The following is a 19137-nucleotide window of genomic DNA, read 5'->3' on the forward strand; positions in this document are numbered from 1 at the left end:
ATTTTAGGCCTTTGAGTAGAGAGCTAGATAGCTTCGCAAAATGTCTGCTGAATACTCGTAGGAACAAATACACGGGATATGATTCCAAGCTAAAGAGGCTGCCATTTCGTTTCGAAGGGCATGGGGAGCTGCAGTAGCAACAACTTCAAGCAGTGGCTCCGTCGAAATATTTGCGACATTCGACGGACTCATGTCGTATCAGAGGCGCCCAGGTCACTAAACTGCGCACTTTGCATACTCGTGTATGCAAAGGAGAAATTCTCGGAACGCCGAAACACACAGCGCCTGATTGACAGGGATGACATGCACGCTCCTAAGCAGGGCATGCTACTCTGTACCGAGGGGTGACGGAAGGCATCAGACAGACCAACTGACGCTGACAAGAATTGCAAATCTATGCAATGGAATTCCGAGTTCGGACACTAGGAGACACTTTGCTAAGGCTAAGGCATGATGCGAACGCGGTCAAGAAACGCTGTGTTAATGATGACCTCGCTGTCACTCAACTGCGTTGTTGTCTCGGAACGTTGAGGTAGAATCCTAAAGGCTTGCAATACTCACTTGCATTTCTGAGAAGAGAATTCATGTTCCCAACCAACTGAAACACGGGCAAGGACAAATCCAGCACGTCACCATCCATGTATCGCAGCACAGTCCGACTTCTGGTTCTAGCTTTGGGATAGCTTACGCCCAGTTGAATCGACTCTCGGCCTAGCCGCAGGCATACTTGATGTTCCTAAGCTTCAATGAGTGTAAGGAACAAGCGTGTTCGGCGCAGTCGGAGTTCCTTCGGAGCTGATCATTCTGTCGAGCATCAGTCTGCTCTGATTGGTCTGAAAAACAATATACTTTGGAGGTGGACAAGGCACCTTCCGCGCTCAATATTGGAAAGACACCTCACCGTAGAAGTTTGCAGTATGTGTTACTCGACATCATATAAACTGGTACTGCTGTTCAAGGACTTTTGGCAGACAAGTGTACGGCCTGCAGGAGAAGTTGCCAGCTGACATTGGCCTCCGAGCGGGTGTAATCGATCCCAGCGCCTTCGTGACTGGCAGTCGAGCCACAATGCTCCAGACTTTGCCATTACGGTGCATACGATAGTGGAGGAGAGCGGGCGAAATGTCACACGTGCATGGTCCGCCAATACTAGAAGAGGTCAATGATCTGCTAAGCCATATGGCATCTGCCTGTTATTTCTAGTCGCCAGGGATTCGCGACGCTTTCCAGTGCGAACAGCACAGCTCTCATCAGGAGCTGATGACCGTCCTACAATAAATGGGCAAGCTCAGCTTGAAGAGAACAAACTTTAGGTTCTAAAAAGAGAGTCCTAAGAGATTCTACACAAAAATACAGCCAGGTTTTCGGTCCACATCTAACACTTTGTATATGGACTTTATGCGTGTTGGCATGATCTAGATCGCACTTAAGAATCTAAAGTTCTTTACACTCTTGAGCAGTGCTCACAGATGTATTACGAAAAGCAACAGAGAGTCACGACTGTAAAAGCTGTATTGTGACGTCATGCTTGGCTGAGCCCTACAGGAAATGCAACTAGCCTGGTGACAGCAGCTTGGCTCTTCCCGTTTCTCAATTGAGCTCGCTGCGGAGCTTCTCCGGTAGTCCGGTTGATTAGGATTTGTCTACGGCCTTCCTAATGGATCTCCTGAAGGACCGGCCCGTTAATGATACATGTAAGAGTGGACATGGGTAATATTCCCAAAGTGTTTCATCTAAACTGTTTCTGGCACAAGCTATCCTCACAGCCTTTGGGATGTTCATGTTGTGGATCTATCGGCCGGCAGAAGAAGTACTTCACGTATGACAGAAGGCAAGTCAAGTTCAAAAAGTTTTGGCCTCCTAAAATCAAAAACTGGCAGACCTGATTCTACTAGCTTCGAAGTAGTCATCCGCACATGACTCTCCCCCGGAGGAGAAGACTTACCAGACGGATGCTCCAGTAACTTGTTGTGAGTTGTACCTGCCCACAGTGTATGTCCATCCGTTTCCTCCTTTAGCGCTGGCTATTCCCAAGCGCTCCGCAGACGGCCAAACACACTGTTTCCCCGATTTGTTAGCAATTAGCGCATGGACATGGACAGGGCGCTCTCTCCGGAATGACAAAGTTTCACTGTCGGGGTCCACACACCTGCGTATAATGACCGTATTTATGGAAGTCTCCTTGGCCGACTGGCTGCCCTTGATAACTACTGACCTCGTTCACCCAATTCTGGGAAGCAGTTGCGGAGGAAGCATCTCCGGTTGTTGCAAACAGGTTCTCTCCCTGGCCACTGACTCCGCTATGGGTAAGTTCGCCCCGTCTGGCCAATTAGTTGGCCCATTGAGCTGCTGCATTGGCCAGGTCATTGTCCCAAACTAGGTCATTACGTGCACGCCCTCGTTGAGAAGCTTCGTGGCGAGCTATTGCAAGCAATTTATCAGTGTCAATGATCACTGAGAAGTTTTGCACAAGTTACTTCTCACCTTGGTTCTGAATATTCAAAGCTGCGCCTTGATCAAGATTGTCTTGTCCACCACCTTGATTGCCAGGAATGTTAATGACTTGCCCAATTTGCAGGTCTTCAGAGCCATGTAGCTGAGGATTTGCGGCAAACATTTCTTCAGTTGCTGTGTCCAAGCTTAAACCGTGAGATACTCCGATCTTCCATAGAGTATCACCCTCTACGACAGTATAGGTAGGCATATTGTGATGTTGAAAGAGGAAGAGATAGAGAGAATAGATGTCAGGTAAAGAAAAGAGTTTTGCAGAATAAAGAACGAATTCCTGCAATGCTACTCCATATTTATATTACCTTTGACGGGGCTCAGCCCGTAATCTAGCTCCAGACCTTTCGCATCATCGTCACCGGACAACCAATTCATGCCAGTCGTACCAAGACCCGGCCGGGACCTGCCCAAAAGGACACACGAAGGCCACAGAACAACCTTCCCGTGTTCACAGCCCGTTTCTAAGGCCCTATTAGGCCTAGTGAATTTTAACACCATTATCACCTGCATATGCAATGTTCCATCTACTGTCAAGTGAATGAGATATTAGCTTGGGGTAAAGAGGCGTAGTCTAGGCCTTTGAAAATCTTCCTGATGGCAGATCAGCTGAAACAGCCGTGAACCCAGAGACCGATCGTGATGTCTGTCAAACCTCTCTATGAGCAACTTATTCCGGTCTCAGCAGGTCTGTTGTATGCCTCCCTATCACAGTCTGTGTTGGTCACGTCTCTTACCAATACTCGCCACTGCTTCCCTAATCTTCCTACACAAATGCCGTCCATCCGTAAGCATATCTCGCTTCAGTTAGATGCTACGAGAGTGCTGAGCTGGGTGCTACGCTTCACGGCGTTTCATTTTGGTTCACGTCTTCACTTCTGGGCGGTCAAGAATATGGACGCCGCCGCCTGCCGAGCCGAAACAAGTCCGAACGACTCCGTGCATCCAGGGCATGCCAGCATCTTATGCAGATAAGCGTCGACTACAGCTGAATCTACCGAAATAAGGTCTTCGATTCCCCACGTGGCAGTCTGGGAGAAGCCGGTAAAGCGGCTGAGGATATGTCAACGACGCTGCAGACGGCCGTTGCCTTCCACCTGTGCACAGGTGATCCAGTATCACAGCATTTCCTCCATCTACTCCTTTTCCACATGTCAGAATCATTGCCTTAGAACGGTCCAAATTCTGATTGTTTGGCGTCCGAGCTTGGGGAAGGCAATGTCTTTTTCGACTTGTATATCTTATATTGCGGCTGAACTACCTGGAGATTGATCCATCCACCTTGCTCGTATCATAGCGACCTTGCCAGCGCCTTTATCAAAATAGAGTTCCTGGTAGGATACTTTGTTCGAGAAAATTTTTCATGGTATAATCGTGTATTTGAATGCAATATATCCTTGAACACGAGACTGCTGGAGGAATGGCTCGAAATAGTATAAAGTGGTCCGATGCTTGCTGAAAGCTTACGAATCCCCACCACAACTTTGTGAGCGATTGTCGGTCTTAGAACGTCCAGGTCTTTTTCCTTCCAAGATGCCTTCGATACTCGGCTTGGGCTTGCCGGCTGACCATGTGTCCTTGATTGATAGGAATCCCAAAATTATACAAAGAAGAATTGAGTACATGGAAAACGACATGAACTCTTCTCCATATGAATGGGAGATGTTATTTGCTTCACCTGAGATGAATTTCGATATGATATCATGCAAATTACAAGAAAAGCACTGGGATATTATCATGATTGGAAGCAAGTTGACCTCTACCAACAACCAATTTCATTACATTATGCTAATACGGGTTCTTTATAGTGGGAATAAGAGCTGCCATCGATCTTACCCCGTTCTTTGAGAAAATTATCAACATGGTTCACGCGGAGTCTCCTCGATCCAAGTTCGCCTTCAACATTTGTCCTGAATCAACCAGAGATTGCTGTCGACGAGTTCTTGATCTGGAATTTACGTTGACCTGAACTTATCTCAGCGACAGAACTAGACTCAGGGATGGGGGACAGACCCTCTGTGCCGGTTTTTGCCATGAAACTTGGACATTCACGACGTTGATGACTTTGGTGGCCGGAGGAGTGCACTGGATGAAGAACGTGTTCGATCCCTTAACCCATCACCGTGCCCCAGGACGCCCACGGATGCTGATCAACGATGGGCTTGCAACGCATGAATCTGCTGATCTGCTGGAGTACTGTTTCGAGCATAATATCGTATTGTGTCACCCGCCATCACACACGTCTCACAAGCTCCAGCCGCCAGATGTTGGTATGTTTGGCACGCTGAAGACAGCTTATCGAGAATAAGTTGAACAGCTCTACTATTGTGGCGCTGAAACCGTTGGCAAACCGCATTTCTTGTTGTTGCACAGTCGTTCCTGGGAGATTGCCTCTACTCAGTCCAATATTGCATCTGCCTGGAAGAAGACTGGCTTAGTCCCTTTTGACCGTCAGCGCGTATTGAGCACTATTATTTGACCCCCTGTTGATTCCGGACTAGGAGAGACTGCTTTGCCGGATATGGCGCAGCAGACGCCCGTCATGTTTGACGCGACTGAGTGTTGGAGATGTAGCAGAAGTCTTGCGGCGACTTTCCAGGCTCGAACAGGCGGCAGCTCTTTTGTCAGAAGACATGCTGAGAGCCCAGCAAGCCTTCGGTGCAAGACATACTGAGATCATCGTGTACGCTCATAATCTTGTCACATTGCTGCGACAACAAGGCAAGATGCAGATCGCAGAAGCTTGGGAGCAATCAATAAACAGCGTCTCACACATGGCGCCTCAAATTCTGGGCTACGAAGTTATCTCGTGCGTTCTTGAAGTCTTGGTCTAGCTCCTGCGAATCCAGCTTCAGAGCGTTAAGTTGAGCTTTAAGTCGCCCGATTTCCACCTCCGCTCCTTGGATATAGTGTATGGCATCCACAAGCACGTCTTCCTTGCGCTTGAGTGATCGACAGCGCCCGGGCACTGCAGGTCGAGACGAATCATCTTTAAATCGGCCACTGGTCCCGGCTCCAACATTCTTCAAGGTCTGACGAAGCTGACTCAGTCGAAGGTTCAGGTTGTCTCTGTATCTCCGCTCTGCAGTAATGTGAGCGAGTTTCGCGCGTTCAAAATCGTCGTCGTTCGCGACTTTCGATCGCCTACGACGTTCTCGACTGTGTTCCTTCGAGCGACCCGGCCAACGACTCTGCCGGGTAGGATCTGTCGGCCTGGGAGTGTCGATTTGAACGAAGACAGACATCTCAGACGTCGAGCTATACTCAGATGGCGATGTACCTAAGTACAACAATTAGTACCAAGGTCAGACTTGGATCAATGCTCGCTGTCTTACAGTGAACCAGTGACTCCGAATGAGTAGGGCTGGCGTATGGTACAAGAGAAGACTGCGGGACAAACATCGTCGACTGTTTGTACCAAGACGTTTCCTGTTCCATCATCGTCATGCTCGCTACGAACTCGGGCGAGGGGATGTATTCTGGCCATGGCTCAGATAGGCGCTGGGCGGCTTCCATGACGAAGGAGTAGAAATTTGATTAAGGCTGTGTCCTGCAACTTTGATGATGCTCAAGATTTGAAGAACTCGGATGTCTGGTGTAACCAAAGGCGACTGCAGGGGAATCTTCATGGATATACATCTCGCCATAAATCGTTGCCGTTTTGGTATGATCCAGAACCACCGCAGCGGATATGTCATTAATCGGTGGCTGAACTCTTTACGACTTTCAGTAAGGGCACAAGCACACAGCTACACGCCTTTGGGTCAGCTACATATCAGCTGAGGAAGCCACGTTCGCCTTCAAGATAGGTTTGAAGATATAATATCAGGAACGAAAGACCCTGAAGAATCGCTAGAACGGGTGGGGCCGACACAAGCTTTAACCTCAGACCGAGTTTCGCTTGGCGAGTCGTCCGATATCCGCCTTGCCGACTCTCCGAGCGATGTCCGTGCAAGCTTTCCTCTCCGTTATTCTTGCATTTGAGCAAGATTCATTATGGAGACCCGATGCGGATGCAGACTGCTGGGTTACATATTGAGCAGACTTGATACATCCAGAGGTAGCCTAACATGCCATGGTTGGCTCATGATAAGCGAAGTCCAGCGAGCATCCTCGCTCTCCTCGGGGCATGGTTTCCGTCCAAATTTTGGTGATTACCGAATCTTTCCTCGTATAGTCAGTGTGATCCGAATCCACGTCACTCATGCTTCCAAGATCATAGTCCTACCAAGTCCTTCCAATAGGTCATGAAGACTTAGTATCAACAAGCATAGTCATTCCCCTAGCGTAGAAACTCTAATCACGCCATAGGGCTCGGTCTAGAACCCTTAGGATACGAGGGTCGCCGATCGTGGTATCCTCCCGCGGAGATGCGGCAACTCAATCGCAACGTGAAGCCCGTAAAGGTGCTTGCGTTCATAGGTAGCGGGTAAACGGCCCTTCCGACCAGAATAGCATTTGTCGCCTCCTGTGCGGTTTCGAAGTTAACGCCACGATCCCGAGCTGTCTTCGAAATCAGAACCGGCAAACCACCATTACAAGCCATTAAGCACAGCACACTCAGCGAATAGCTGTGTGTCATCTTGCAAAGCACCCTCAAGTCTAAGGCCTTTTCCAATCGGCAGATATTGGATATAATGGCCAGACGGTCCGTTGTGACTCTGTTATCACATTTTAGGGTTGCTTCAAACCCTCTTGACAGTAAAGGTCTTTGTCGCCAAATTGTTGCCCCCTCGTCTCTTCCTGGAACCATAGATTCGATCTCTGGAGATATTATGACATCATCAGTAGATCCTACGATATCTCTCACCACGTCAAAGATCCTCCGAAGCTCACTGATCAATTTAATATCGTCGATTGGTATACTCCATCGAGAGACACCACTGTAGGATTTTTTCTAAGGAAATTTCGACTTCATGCTCGTCCGTGGCGCTAGGGAAAGTGTATGTTCGTATTCCATGTAGGCATGGGGCCAGCAGTACCATATGCGGTGCGGATAGTTTCTCTTGTGACGTCCAAGTTCGGAAGAACCACCGGTCTCGGCCAATATACTTCAGGTGGCGAGCTATCCTCTTCAACGACCATGCGTCGTGTGGCACCGAGATGAACGTCGAGAGTGCATAAAGGTCCGCCATCATGTCCTGCGATGTGATAACAGTTGACATGAGTCCAACTGAATGTTGGCTTCGAGCAAATATTTCATGCATACAGCTCATATAACTTTTCTTGTCAACTTCGTTGATTTGATCGATACATTCCTGATCGATCCAGGTGTACGGAATGTTCTTCAATCGAGCATAAGGTAGGGCACGATGGATGACCCAGGCGGAGCACCGCGGTTTTCAGGCCCCGAACTTCGTCTTTATGAGGTAGTGTTCTGCAGTTGAGACGATCTGCCCCGGTTCCGAGGAGTCCCAACAGTAAGAAACTGCCAGGTAGTTTGTCTCGTCGGGATATTCAGAAGCTTCATATAAATGCAAGCGTTGCACGCCGTTGAGCCCGATGCTCGGTTCAGATGACAACAGCCTCAAGCTTTTGAAAGAAGGAGAAATCGCATCAGCTCGATCGATGAGTGCATTTTGCGGAGCCCCATTGCTAATACAAACCACGTCCCGTATCTTGACAGTCCTGTCTCTTAACGCTGACGCTAGCCGGCTAAGTGGTTGTGGTATTATCTTGATCTAGCAATAGTAACTTAGGCCATGTTGATGACGGCACCGATAAGAGATCTTTTTGAGGCCCTTAACATATGCTTATAATCCTCAATCTTTGCGAGACCAACCATAATGAGCTCCTCTATCGTCTCAGCCTCTAGTTTCTCCTTAAAGAGGCTAATGACTCCATTCGTCTGGTTTGAGTCAATCATAACGCTCATAACGAGGCTCGTCTCATCCCGCAGCTCCCACGATGCGTGGCCTTGCAACTCTCCACCGGTGCCTTTCCAATATACAGAGCCAAGTCCACCGCTGGCAATAAACTTTTGCTTACTTGTGCTTATTTTGATATCGTGGTTGCGTTGTAGGAGTTTTATCTCAGTGAAAGCTCGAGGTAAAGCATGGAAGTCTAGTACTGCGACTTCTGCATTTTGGTTTGAAGGGGATGTAACGTAACACTTGCTGCCCCAAGAACCAAGTACTGACTCTCTTTTGAGTTCGTAATGCGGTAGTCCACCGCCGGCCACACTTAGAATACGACGGTGTTCTGCAACGGCGGTATATCGAATCTCATGAATAGGCTGGTCCGAGCTGCGTCGCGGGTCTGGGGTGGCATCCTCGCGCGTGATGAACTTTTCGAGCCAGGCGGGGGCCATGTTTCAATGGTAGGGGCCGAGAAACTGCAGCGCGGCTAACCGAATGATTGCGAGAGTTGAGAAAGTTGGGTTAACCTCAGGCTGCTGGCTAGCGATGAGAATGACGAAACAATTACAGATGCTGACTTGCTCTTTATACATGTGTACTGCTCGGCCCCAACGCCCTTTCTTCACTCCTTCCGGGCAAAAGCCGTACTATAGTACATGGCCAAAAAATTGCAGGTGGGTCGGGTGGCCGAGAAGCGAAATGAGTGCGCGGCCAAATTCCCATTGGTTCCATTTACCTTAGTGCAATTCTACCCAAATGAAACCTCCACTCCCAGCAGGGATGAAGGGGTGGAGGCATCCAGAACGCCCTGACCACCTACAAGATCTTTACCCTTTGTACCAACCTATGATTGAGAATCAGCTGTTGAGGCTTAGCTGAACTATACGGAAGCGGGAATGTATTAGCAAAGCATAGTATAGCATCGGGACTACTCACGGCGCGATCCTTTGGTCCAAAGCTAAGAAGAAACCGAAGGAGCTTCTTGAGACTGTCCCCTGCATTACATCGATCACCCTATTCCCAGTGCTAAGTCGCGTTATTTAATGTCCCGTAGAAAAGGCTTCCCGAGCTGCAGCTGCTGTGCGCCGCAAGTGTTGCGACTGGATTGACCACAGCGCATGCAATGCATACTGTACCTTAGCTGATGAACGTGCTGTAACTTCCAAAACCAAGTCGAGGAAATGCAGCCATAGTCTTTGAAAACTATCCGCATCTTATGGATGAGTCGAGACCACTCTCTTCAAGTCGTCGCATTTGTAACTACAGCATATTCAAGCTATTCCACGTTGTGAGAAACAAAAGCATTGCATGCCCGTGTGTACTTCCAAACCGTTCTGAATCAGCGGCAAAGCAATGCTTCATGCTAAGCGCATAATCTGACGCTTTGTATTCCCCTCATCACTAAGCCAAGACAAGTGCCGCTCCCAAAACTGGTGGATCGGAAGCTGAGCCCTGTCCAATCCATCTTCCATCATAGCGCCTGGACTCGAATCTGTCATCTGCCGCCAGACTTGGGAGGCTTTGCGTTTCCACGTCACATCCGTGGTCTCTTTGAGCATATTTTCGATACCACACCAGGACCTGGTCGCCAGTAAAATTTCATGGCAGGCGAGCGCATATTCCAGGCAATCGAGGAACAGATACCAGCACTCAGCTTGCTGCTTACTGTCAAGCTCACTGTACAGGCCGTACTGTAAGTATCGGGAAAATGACCATACCGTCCTCTTCGTGGCACAGTCAATGGAGACCAGGAACCCGCCTCTGGTGGTGAATGTCGCATGCGCCCACCCGGACGGGATGAAGACGGCGTTGGCGGAATCAAGCCTGTCAATTAAGCCATGTTCCAGAAGAGGCATTGTACGAGCTAGTTTGGCCTGATTACCGCGTTCTCGCTGCAGCACTCCCAAGTTGTGACAAGACGGGGGAAATAGGACGATGAGCTTCTGGCAGTCCCCCAGAACTGCTGATATGCCATCCATGCCGTAGTCTGCGAACATCAGCAGGAGTCAAATAACGGCAAGCGTATACTACCAATGTGGAGGTCGACATAGGAATATTGAGGAGTGACGTTGATGACCGGAACTCGCTCAAGAGCGGTGGTCACGTGGCGGTGCAGCTCTGCACAGCTTCCGAATTTCCATCGAGACAGCAGATCTGGAAAGTCGATGCCGATGATGCTTGCCGGATTTCGGTTATCCGGGTGTATGAGCTGGGACAAAGCGGATGCTGCCATAACGGACGGCTTTTCAGATAATTCTTCGCGCTCAAAAACCCGCAGATCAACTAGGTGTCAGTTTGGTATGAACCAGATGACGAAGACTTTACCTTTCTTGGGGGATCTCCACACATGGGAAAACACTTGATGGAATGTAGGCGGTCCTGTCTGACCCCATGCTCCATTGGCAGGCACAATCCTGGGCATTTCGATGCAGTTTTCTTCGCATAATTCCTGCACGTTTGGACTGGGTGCGGAAACAAGTGACATGTTGCAGGGGTCCCATTGATCTGGTAAGTGACGACGAAATGCTGGGTCTTGACGGAGTTTATGTAGCATGTCATCTGCCACGGACGTGGCTTGGTCGTTCACGTGGCGAATTATACATCTTCTCGTTGGACGAGGAACCTTGAAACCTTTGATGCGGTAAGCTAGCAGTCTTTGCGAACCTCACTGAGAGTCCTACCTTGCTCACGAAGACAATCTGCCCATTCTTTCAATACGGGATGACAACGGATGCGTTCTTGATACTCGGGCTCTCGCATTTTCGCGAGCAGCCGCGGCAGACTGCTGGTTCGACGTGTCAGGCTGTCGTAGCCAAAGGCAGACACAAAGAGGATGAAAGTCTCGATGGAGACATCAAAAGTCCACGACCATATCTCGAGAATGCTGGACCGTGTATGACAAGGGTTTTGGCAACGACGAATAGCATTCTGGATGTTGCGTTCGTAGCGACGGGATCGTAGGTTGGCATTTCTGAGCGTTGCTTCCAGATACTCAAGATCTTCAATCATTGTGACGTAATATCGGTTTCTCGTACTCTGCTAATAGGTAGTGCTATAACAGCATGTGCGCTTTATCAGTGTGGTCGCAGTTAAATCGCAGTACATGAGCAGATTTGGTAAGTAGACGTGTGGTTGTGTGGTTGTGTGGTAGTGTGGTTGTGTGGTTGTGTGGTTGTGTGGTTGTGTGGTTGTGTGGTTGTGTGGTTGTGTGGTTGTGTGGTTGTGTGATTCACGCAGATGCTACTGGTGGTGAGGTGTGCTTTTAAGCACAGCTATAGACCAACAAATGGCTGTACCACGCAATGCAACAGCCACGCGCAGTGTCAGTACCAAGACCAACCACCAGCAGACAACGTGGGCTTTTGATGGTCGCCTTGAAACATAAGAAGGGCCCCATGGCACTACTTTTACATGAAAATACAGATGATTGGCTAGTCGTCATTATCGTCGACCGAGAACCCCATCAAGACAACAATGACGCTGTTGGAAAATTCGCAGTATCAGGATCTTGTGCCCAATGTCACGGAGCCAGGTTTCGACCTCGCTTCCAACCATCGTAGCGACAGTCAGGCAGACTTACGTGATGATGCAGAACAGCCATGGATGGAGATGACGCACGCCGATATACAGCAAGCTTCGAGTGTACAAGATTCCGAGGTCCATGCGCCGAACGCACAGGACCCAGACGCACAAGACACAGACGCACAAGACACAGACGCACAAGACACAGACGCACAAGACACAGACGCACAGGACGCAGACGTACAAGACACAGACATTGATTGGTTAGACAGTGAAGCGTCAGACAACGAGAAATTAGACTGTAAAGAACCATTCAACAAAGGGTCGGATACGAAAGAGACAGAAGAGCGAAGTACACAAGCGCCCAGTGCATCACCGGCAGGACGGGTAACTAAACAATTGATAAACAGCATATCTTCTGTTGCGCCGTCCGCGGAAAGGATTAAAAGAATCCACAGCCCTTCCTCGCAGACCCTGTCGAAGAGAATCAGAACAACTCAACAAGTGGCAGTACACTCTAGGAGCAAGACATGGGGGATTACAAACGGGAATCAATTCGCATCAAGGGTAGACAATATCCCTGAGCAGATTCGATTCTTCGATTTGCACTTCGACAATGACTCAAAGGAATACCGTGTTACTCGCCTCCGGGGAGATATTCGCAACTGGCATGATCTTCAACCCGATTCCACCTGTACGTGTCAGGACGAGACGTTCCGGCGCGGCGACCTTGTTCATATCAAGCTACACGGCAAGACGGACGTTAGACAAGGAGACAACCTGGCGCGTGTCGATGATATCAGAATGCTCTCGGTGGGTGATGAACGAAGACTGGTGTTGATCACATGGCTCTATCTTGCCGACGGTCGATTGTATGAGAGCAATCACCTACAAATTGTGCTCTGGGATACCATTACAAGACGCGCAACTCAAACCCTGGCCAACAAAGTCCAACCCCTTCAGCTGTACAATGTCTGCGGGGGCAAGAAGCTCTGTTCTGCTCAGCAAGCCGAGCGATGGCATGTGAGGAAGGCGCGTGTGCTCAGCCAAGATTACTCACCGGGTCCTGAATAAGGCCAAGATTAAGGCAAGAGATAATATGAAAGGCAGCTACAGTACACGTACATGCATGCTAGCCTGTTGTTCGCTGAGCGAAATTTACTTTTGTGTGCTTGATCTCCCTTAATTGTAACGTTTCTCCACCTGAGTATGTATTTCAAGACGCTTTGCGACTTCTGGCAAACGATGGCCGGACAGGCTGATGAGCACCGAGGTGAACATACCATTCGAGCCTGGTTGTCGAGTATCGCCGCAGACGACCTGGAGACCAGCTCGAACCTGCTGGCTCTGACATCTTGTCTATTCCCTCATCGACGGCGCGATCGAGTGTACGGCTTGCGGGAGAAGTCACTAGCCGACATTGCCATTCGTGCATGGTCCGTCGGCCACAGTCGTGCTCGACGCCTTCATGAATGGCAATCAAGCTGTGGTGCTCCAGACTTTGCTGCTACTGTCCGGACACTGGTGGAGGAGGGAGGCCAAGTTGCACACGTGCGTGGTCCACCCACGTTAGAAGAGATCAATCACGTGCTGGACCATCTGGCATCTGGCTGCCCTTTCTCGTCGCCAGAGATTCGAGCGTCGTTTCGACATGAAAGCAACAGCCCACGCCAGGGCCTTATTGAAATGCTGCAACGGATGAGTGGCTTGGAAGCAGAATGGATGTGCCGATTGATTTTGGGCAATCTAGGTCATGTCCAATTGCCGGAAGAGCTGGCGATGAATCTACTCCATCCTGCATTCTGGGCCGCTCTCCAAGTACATGATGGTCTCGTTGACGCTGTGGCACTGATGAAGCCTCCCCATAGAGACAGAGAGTCAGGATTGCCACGCTGGCAAATATCGGAATGGCGACCACAGGTGGGCACTGCTATCCGCCGTCCCACTTTTGAAAAAGCCCGAAGCATCCCGCATTGTCGTCAACTGCTCGGGCGACAACTGGTCTGTGTTGAGCGCAAATATGACGGAGAATACTGTCAGATCCATGTTCGCCGCCTGCCAGCAGGGGAAACAGATATCAAGATCTTCTCCAAGAGTGGACGGGACTCGACCGCAGATCGTACAGCACTCATTCCTACGATTCATCAGTGTCTTAACATTGGAAAGCAGGACTGTCAAGTCAACACGAGATGTGTACTGATTGGTGAGCTGGTGGTCTGGAATGATGCGCAACAGGACATCATGCCGTTCTACAAGATCCGCCGATACAGTCTGCGGGCTGGTCGACGTCTTGGTTGTGGGCGCGACTCACCTCCTCTGCCTGAGGAGCATCTGATGATCGTGCTCTTTGATTGTCTACTCCTCGATGATGTCGATTGCATATTCGAACCATATGTGCAACGACGAAAGCGACTGGCACATGTTGTACGTCCTTTGCCAGGACTTGCTGTGATCAGTGAATACACGCAGATAGACATGAGCAGCGACGATGCAACTAGTCAAATCACACACCGACTAGCGCACGCGATTTCTCATCAATGGGAAGGACTTATATTCAAGCCTTCTGAAGCGCCCTACTTCACCCTCGAAGGGCGCCAGCAGCATCAGGTGAAATTGAGAAAGGACATGATCCCAGGCTTAGGCGATGCGGCCGACCTCGTGGTCGTTGGGGGAGCTCACGACGCAACATATGGCGCATCCGAGTGGTGGACGACTTTGTACCTCGCATGTGTTGATCCGCCCGCAAAATACGCAGACGATCCGACATTGCATAGCTTCCGTATCGTTGCTGCCGTGTCGCGACCTGCTATTACCCTTACAGATATGCGGTTCCTCAATCGACATGGAAAAGCGCACTACCTGACACCTTTCGACGGGTCTGCCACTCCTCACATTGAGACTGAGCTGACAGGCCAGCCTCCTCTCAGCGCGATTTTCATGCGCCCTCTCGTGGTCGAAGTGGTGGGGGCCGGTTTTGACCGTTTGCCAAACTCCCGATTTGAGAGCCTCCGGTTTCCGCGTGTGGTCAAGATTCACCTGGACCGATCGTTCCGCGACGCAACAACGACTGAGCAATATCTCCACATGGCCGAGCGAAGTCAACGCGGTGACAACGAGGCCGATGACACCAGCTTTCAATACTGGCTGTCTCGTTTGACTGAATGCGGAGATCGGCCGGACACTTCGAGATTCGCATCGGGAACTGCTTCATGTTCAGCAAAGTGATCACGGCAACGACACAAAGATAGCGAGGAGGTCGTGAATAAGAGGATCTGTACACATGGCAAGCATGAGGGTTTTGAAAAGGGACAAACCTGAATAATGTAATGCACTTTCTAATCAAGCACAATCACGCGTCTTCAGCAGTCTCTGAGCGGGCGCCATTGTTTGCGTGACGAAGCAAAGGAATCAAACCATAGTCACGTCCGATACAACGGCAGCGCTTCACCGCACGAGGTGCGCCCCTATTAGCATAAGAGGCCATCTCTGGCCATGAATCATGGACTACATGCTACGTTCATATTGGTCCGTGACGAAGACGTAAACCCTGAGCAAGTCTTGTGCTGGATGACTTACTGCCGTGCCAAGGTGCAAGGACCACAGTAACGATTTGTCCGGTGTGGTCCGTGCGCTTGCTGGTAAATTTTGATGGACATAGGCTGAGCAGTAGCCCACCGCTACTAGCATGGACGTATCCTAAAGAAACCTGCAACGGGGTGTTTGAGCCGGTACTGTACAGTTGAAGTAGAGAATGCTGATCTTACAGCGGGCACCACCCTGACCCTGAAAATAGACCACGACAATAGGGGAAGAAGTTGTCAGCCAATACATCACCAGCAAAATTGTGTTTCAGGATATGTGACCGCTGGGCAACCAGACCAGCCTTGCACACCTCGTAGCATGATGGGTCCCAGCGTGCGGTTTGGGTGATGACCCAATCTACTGGGCGATCAATTCCGTCTGTGAGCCTGCAACGTGCGCCGAAGGAGCTCTTCAGCAAAAGCAAACGAGGCGTTAAAAGATGGCCTACCAGGGGCCGTACGATCCAACCCGCAACCGACCAATCATCATTCTTCGAGGTTCATGGAAGCGGTCGTCTTGCGGCCGCATGCCCTGAAACTTGCGCTAGCAACCATCATTTCATGAGGCTGTATTGCAACGCGGTTCAGGGTCAAAGAGACTGCCAGCTGGCGTTCTTCGCCTCAAATGATCCGTGCTTGCTCTTCTCTCGACGTCCTTTAGTGTGCCATCCTCGCGCTGAATTGCAAGCTGTGTGACTACACCAATATGTCATGCACAAACGCGAGCCGGAAACTTGGTCAGATTGCCAAAAGCACAATATGAGTGTACACTCTACGTCGCGGAGGCGACACATCTGATCCGAGCATGCCAGCGACATGGCTGCATTTGGCCGACTCATTTCTTCTGGCAGAGGGTCCTGATGGCACCATCGGAAGGCCTCCGTGAACCAAAAGTTGCACATGAGCGGGTCAGAAACGCTTGCAGCACACAACTGATTTTGCTGTTCGTCACTCCAAGAAGAAATCCTCAACGGCGAGTAGTCCGCTGGCGATATCGGCGTCAATGTCTCCAGCATACCACATGCAGTCTCTCACAAAGGCCTGGCCAATGACTATGTGTAATGTGGGGATACAACAACGTATGTGCTTCTCCCAGCGGCAACCCACGGTAAAGCAGGCCTTAGAGGAGTGAAGGATGTTTATACCTGTATGTCTTGATTTGCGAAGGATTACGGGGACTACTGGACCTAGCAGTATCCAAGTTGAATGCCTCATTATCGATCAAAGCATTCAAGGATGATCGAACACAACGCCCCCGTATATTCAAACTTCCTTGCGAGAAAAATTCACCGAAGTAGAGACGTCTTCTGGAACGCGTGCGCCAATCTCGAAGCTCGATTTGCTCCGGGGTCAGCGGTGGGAAGGCGTCGATGAGGTCCAAATCACGGATGAAAGCACCAGGAGGAAAGGATTTGGTATCGACGACGAGAATTTCAAGATCCTGGCTCGGAACTTGAGCATGTCCAAGATTGGCATGGCTACTTCTGTATATCCCATATAGTATGGCAAACAGCAGCGAACTGGTCCACGACATCAAGTTGCAGGTAGCTTCGTGCTCCTTGTCGCCCCATCGGAGATGATCGTAGATGAGTCGACGGGCATCGTCGGGGTGCCGTTGGAAGAGAATCATTCAAGATATCAGGTGTTTCTGTGGATACACCCATACTGGTGAGGTAACTTCCAACTCTGTTGTCCTCCCCGCGGTTGTGGGTCCATAGAGGCGGAAAATATAGGTTGGTATATTTCCCAATGAGTCGTGGAGCTCTCGATTGGACGGATCTGGCCGAAATAGCTGTGGGGATGGCTGGCTAGACGTTAAGGTGGACATAGTAGCTTTCGCGATGGTCTAATCAGGTGTAACTGACAAGTCTTGTAGGAATCAGCACTTCTTCGTGCCAAGTGAACAGCAAGGCAGGAAATAGAAGAGCGTTGTTGGCCATGCATCGGTACTTCAAGCGTAGAACATACGCTGCTGCCTGCCGAATTCTGGACCGGAAACGCACCATGCACATGTTGCATCTGCATTTGACGAAGGTCATACGTGGCACACGAAGGCGCCTACCAACCCCGGACCGCTCCCTGCAGCTTTGTGCCATCCTTTCCACCTGGCGTAGGCAAAGTAATGTGACAAACTTACTTCTGATTGCTTTACGGTCCAAGGTCGCCTTTGACATCGCTAGATCTCCCGATTGAACTATTCCGCTGCTCGTCTACGTGCCTTGCTCAAGCTCATACAGCACTAAGCAGGTTTAGCAGATCCTGCGGTATTTCGTTTAGAACTGCGCTTAAGTCTTGGAAAATGTCTCTGTGGTCCCCTGCCAGAAGCAGAGCTCCTGCTGTCGTCGAGGCCCCAACAAAAGCGTCCTCACCCGCCACTTCCAGAGCCTTGATAAGACTTGACTGTTTACACTCAATCCGAGATGCTAGAGCCTGGAGAGTCACGTCACGTATGGAATTATTCTGCCTGTTGGGGACTGTGAGCTCTAAACAACCCAAATTGGACGAACGTACACGATGGTCTCCGCAATTTGGGGAAACATTAATACCAAGATGGGTGCTCGGCCAGCGAGCATCTTCTAACGTCGACCTAACCGGCAATACGCTAGAACCCGGCCTCTTTCCGAAGTCTTGCCCGGAGTCTCTTGCATCGCTTGAAGATATAAATCTATGGCCACCGTGGTATCTCTATGACCACGCCATCTGCTGCGATCAGACTGCGTGCGATCGTCGGCTGCCGTTGCCTTAGCGTCAATTAAAGAGATTAACCGAATAGATGGAAACCGCGAAAGAAGACGACAAACCCGAATTCCGGCCAATAACTCCCGCACGGTTTCGAAAGTAGCAATGACCGATCTCTCAAGAATGCTGCTTCGGCCTCCTAGTGGCGAGACTGAGAACGGCTGCATACTCTCACGGATTGAATTCCGATTCTCTAGAAAATCAGCATTCGCCGATGTGGGCGGCAGCACGACGAGGGGCACCAGCGGTATCAGGTGAAGATGAGGAAGGACATGATTCCCGGCTTGGGCGACACAGCCGATCTGGTCGTCATAGGAGCGCGCCGTGATACGGATTGTGGCATGTCGGCGTGGTGGACGACATTCTATCTGGCATGTGTCGACACAAAGGCGGAGAGTGAGGATGGTCAGAGCCTGCCGAGCTTCACCATCATTGCCACCGTGTCCCGCATGGCTATCACCACCGCCGACATGAGGTACCTCAACCGATACGGCAAAGCGCATTATCTATCCCCTGCTGATGCTTCTCTCACACCGCGCATTTGGACTCCGCTTGCAGGTCATCCTCCGCCTTCCGCTATCTTCATGCGTCCACTTGTGGTCGAGGTCGTGGGCGCGAGTTTTGACCGCTTACCCAATTCGCGGTTTGAGAGCCTTCGGTTTCCACGCATCGTCAAGGTGCACTTGGACCTCTCGTACACCGATGCGACAATCACCGAGCAATATGTGCAAATGGCTGCGAAGAGCAAGTGCTGATCGAGAATACCGCGGACAGCCATCAATATCGGGCATCCAGACTCAACGGATCCCACGATCACCTGAAGGTTGCGTCGAGCTCGGCTCCAATAGGTGAACCAGCACGGCCATCACGGAAGCGAAGAAAGGCGGGTGAAGAAGTGGCGATTGCTGATGCGGACAAGAGGGTCTGTGCAT

General features: G+C 50.3%; 7 protein-coding genes across 7 annotated transcripts; 3 read left to right on the top strand and 4 right to left on the bottom strand.

Annotated features, from left to right (window-relative positions):
• Positions 1-2329: 2329 nt before the first annotated feature.
• HMPREF1541_10914 (uncharacterized protein) lies at positions 2330-2704 on the bottom strand (the record flags this gene model as incomplete). The annotated part of the gene is made up of 2 exons (XM_008715583.1): positions 2330-2421; positions 2485-2704. The coding sequence occupies 2 exons, from the start codon at positions 2702-2704 to the stop codon at positions 2330-2332; spliced, it is 312 nt and encodes a 103-aa protein (XP_008713805.1).
• A 2569-nt stretch (positions 2705-5273) lies between these two features.
• Positions 5274-6021, bottom strand: HMPREF1541_10915 (uncharacterized protein; the record flags this gene model as incomplete). The annotated part of the gene is made up of 2 exons (XM_008715584.1): positions 5274-5785; positions 5841-6021. 2 exons carry the CDS (start codon positions 6019-6021, stop codon positions 5274-5276), a joined length of 693 nt encoding a protein of 230 aa, XP_008713806.1.
• A 2179-nt stretch (positions 6022-8200) lies between these two features.
• On the bottom strand, positions 8201-8815 carry HMPREF1541_10916 (uncharacterized protein; the record flags this gene model as incomplete). Its single annotated transcript, XM_008715585.1, has 1 exon — positions 8201-8815. The coding sequence occupies one exon, from the start codon at positions 8813-8815 to the stop codon at positions 8201-8203; it is 615 nt and encodes a 204-aa protein (XP_008713807.1).
• A 3022-nt stretch (positions 8816-11837) lies between these two features.
• Positions 11838-12959, top strand: HMPREF1541_10917 (uncharacterized protein; the record flags this gene model as incomplete). The annotated part of the gene is made up of 1 exon (XM_008715586.1): positions 11838-12959. The coding sequence occupies one exon, from the start codon at positions 11838-11840 to the stop codon at positions 12957-12959; it is 1122 nt and encodes a 373-aa protein (XP_008713808.1).
• A 171-nt stretch (positions 12960-13130) lies between these two features.
• HMPREF1541_10918 (uncharacterized protein) lies at positions 13131-15110 on the top strand (the record flags this gene model as incomplete). The annotated part of the gene is made up of 1 exon (XM_008715587.1): positions 13131-15110. The coding sequence occupies one exon, from the start codon at positions 13131-13133 to the stop codon at positions 15108-15110; it is 1980 nt and encodes a 659-aa protein (XP_008713809.1).
• A 1706-nt stretch (positions 15111-16816) lies between these two features.
• On the bottom strand, positions 16817-16963 carry HMPREF1541_10919 (uncharacterized protein; the record flags this gene model as incomplete). The annotated part of the gene is made up of 1 exon (XM_008715588.1): positions 16817-16963. The coding sequence occupies one exon, from the start codon at positions 16961-16963 to the stop codon at positions 16817-16819; it is 147 nt and encodes a 48-aa protein (XP_008713810.1).
• A 1502-nt stretch (positions 16964-18465) lies between these two features.
• HMPREF1541_10920 (uncharacterized protein) lies at positions 18466-18960 on the top strand (the record flags this gene model as incomplete). Its single annotated transcript, XM_008715589.1, has 1 exon — positions 18466-18960. The coding sequence occupies one exon, from the start codon at positions 18466-18468 to the stop codon at positions 18958-18960; it is 495 nt and encodes a 164-aa protein (XP_008713811.1).
• Positions 18961-19137: the final 177 nt, after the last annotated feature.

This window comes from Cyphellophora europaea (assembly GCF_000365145.1).
Source record: "Cyphellophora europaea CBS 101466 unplaced genomic scaffold supercont1.15, whole genome shotgun sequence".
NCBI classification, from domain to species: Eukaryota; Fungi; Ascomycota; class Eurotiomycetes; order Chaetothyriales; family Cyphellophoraceae; genus Cyphellophora; species Cyphellophora europaea.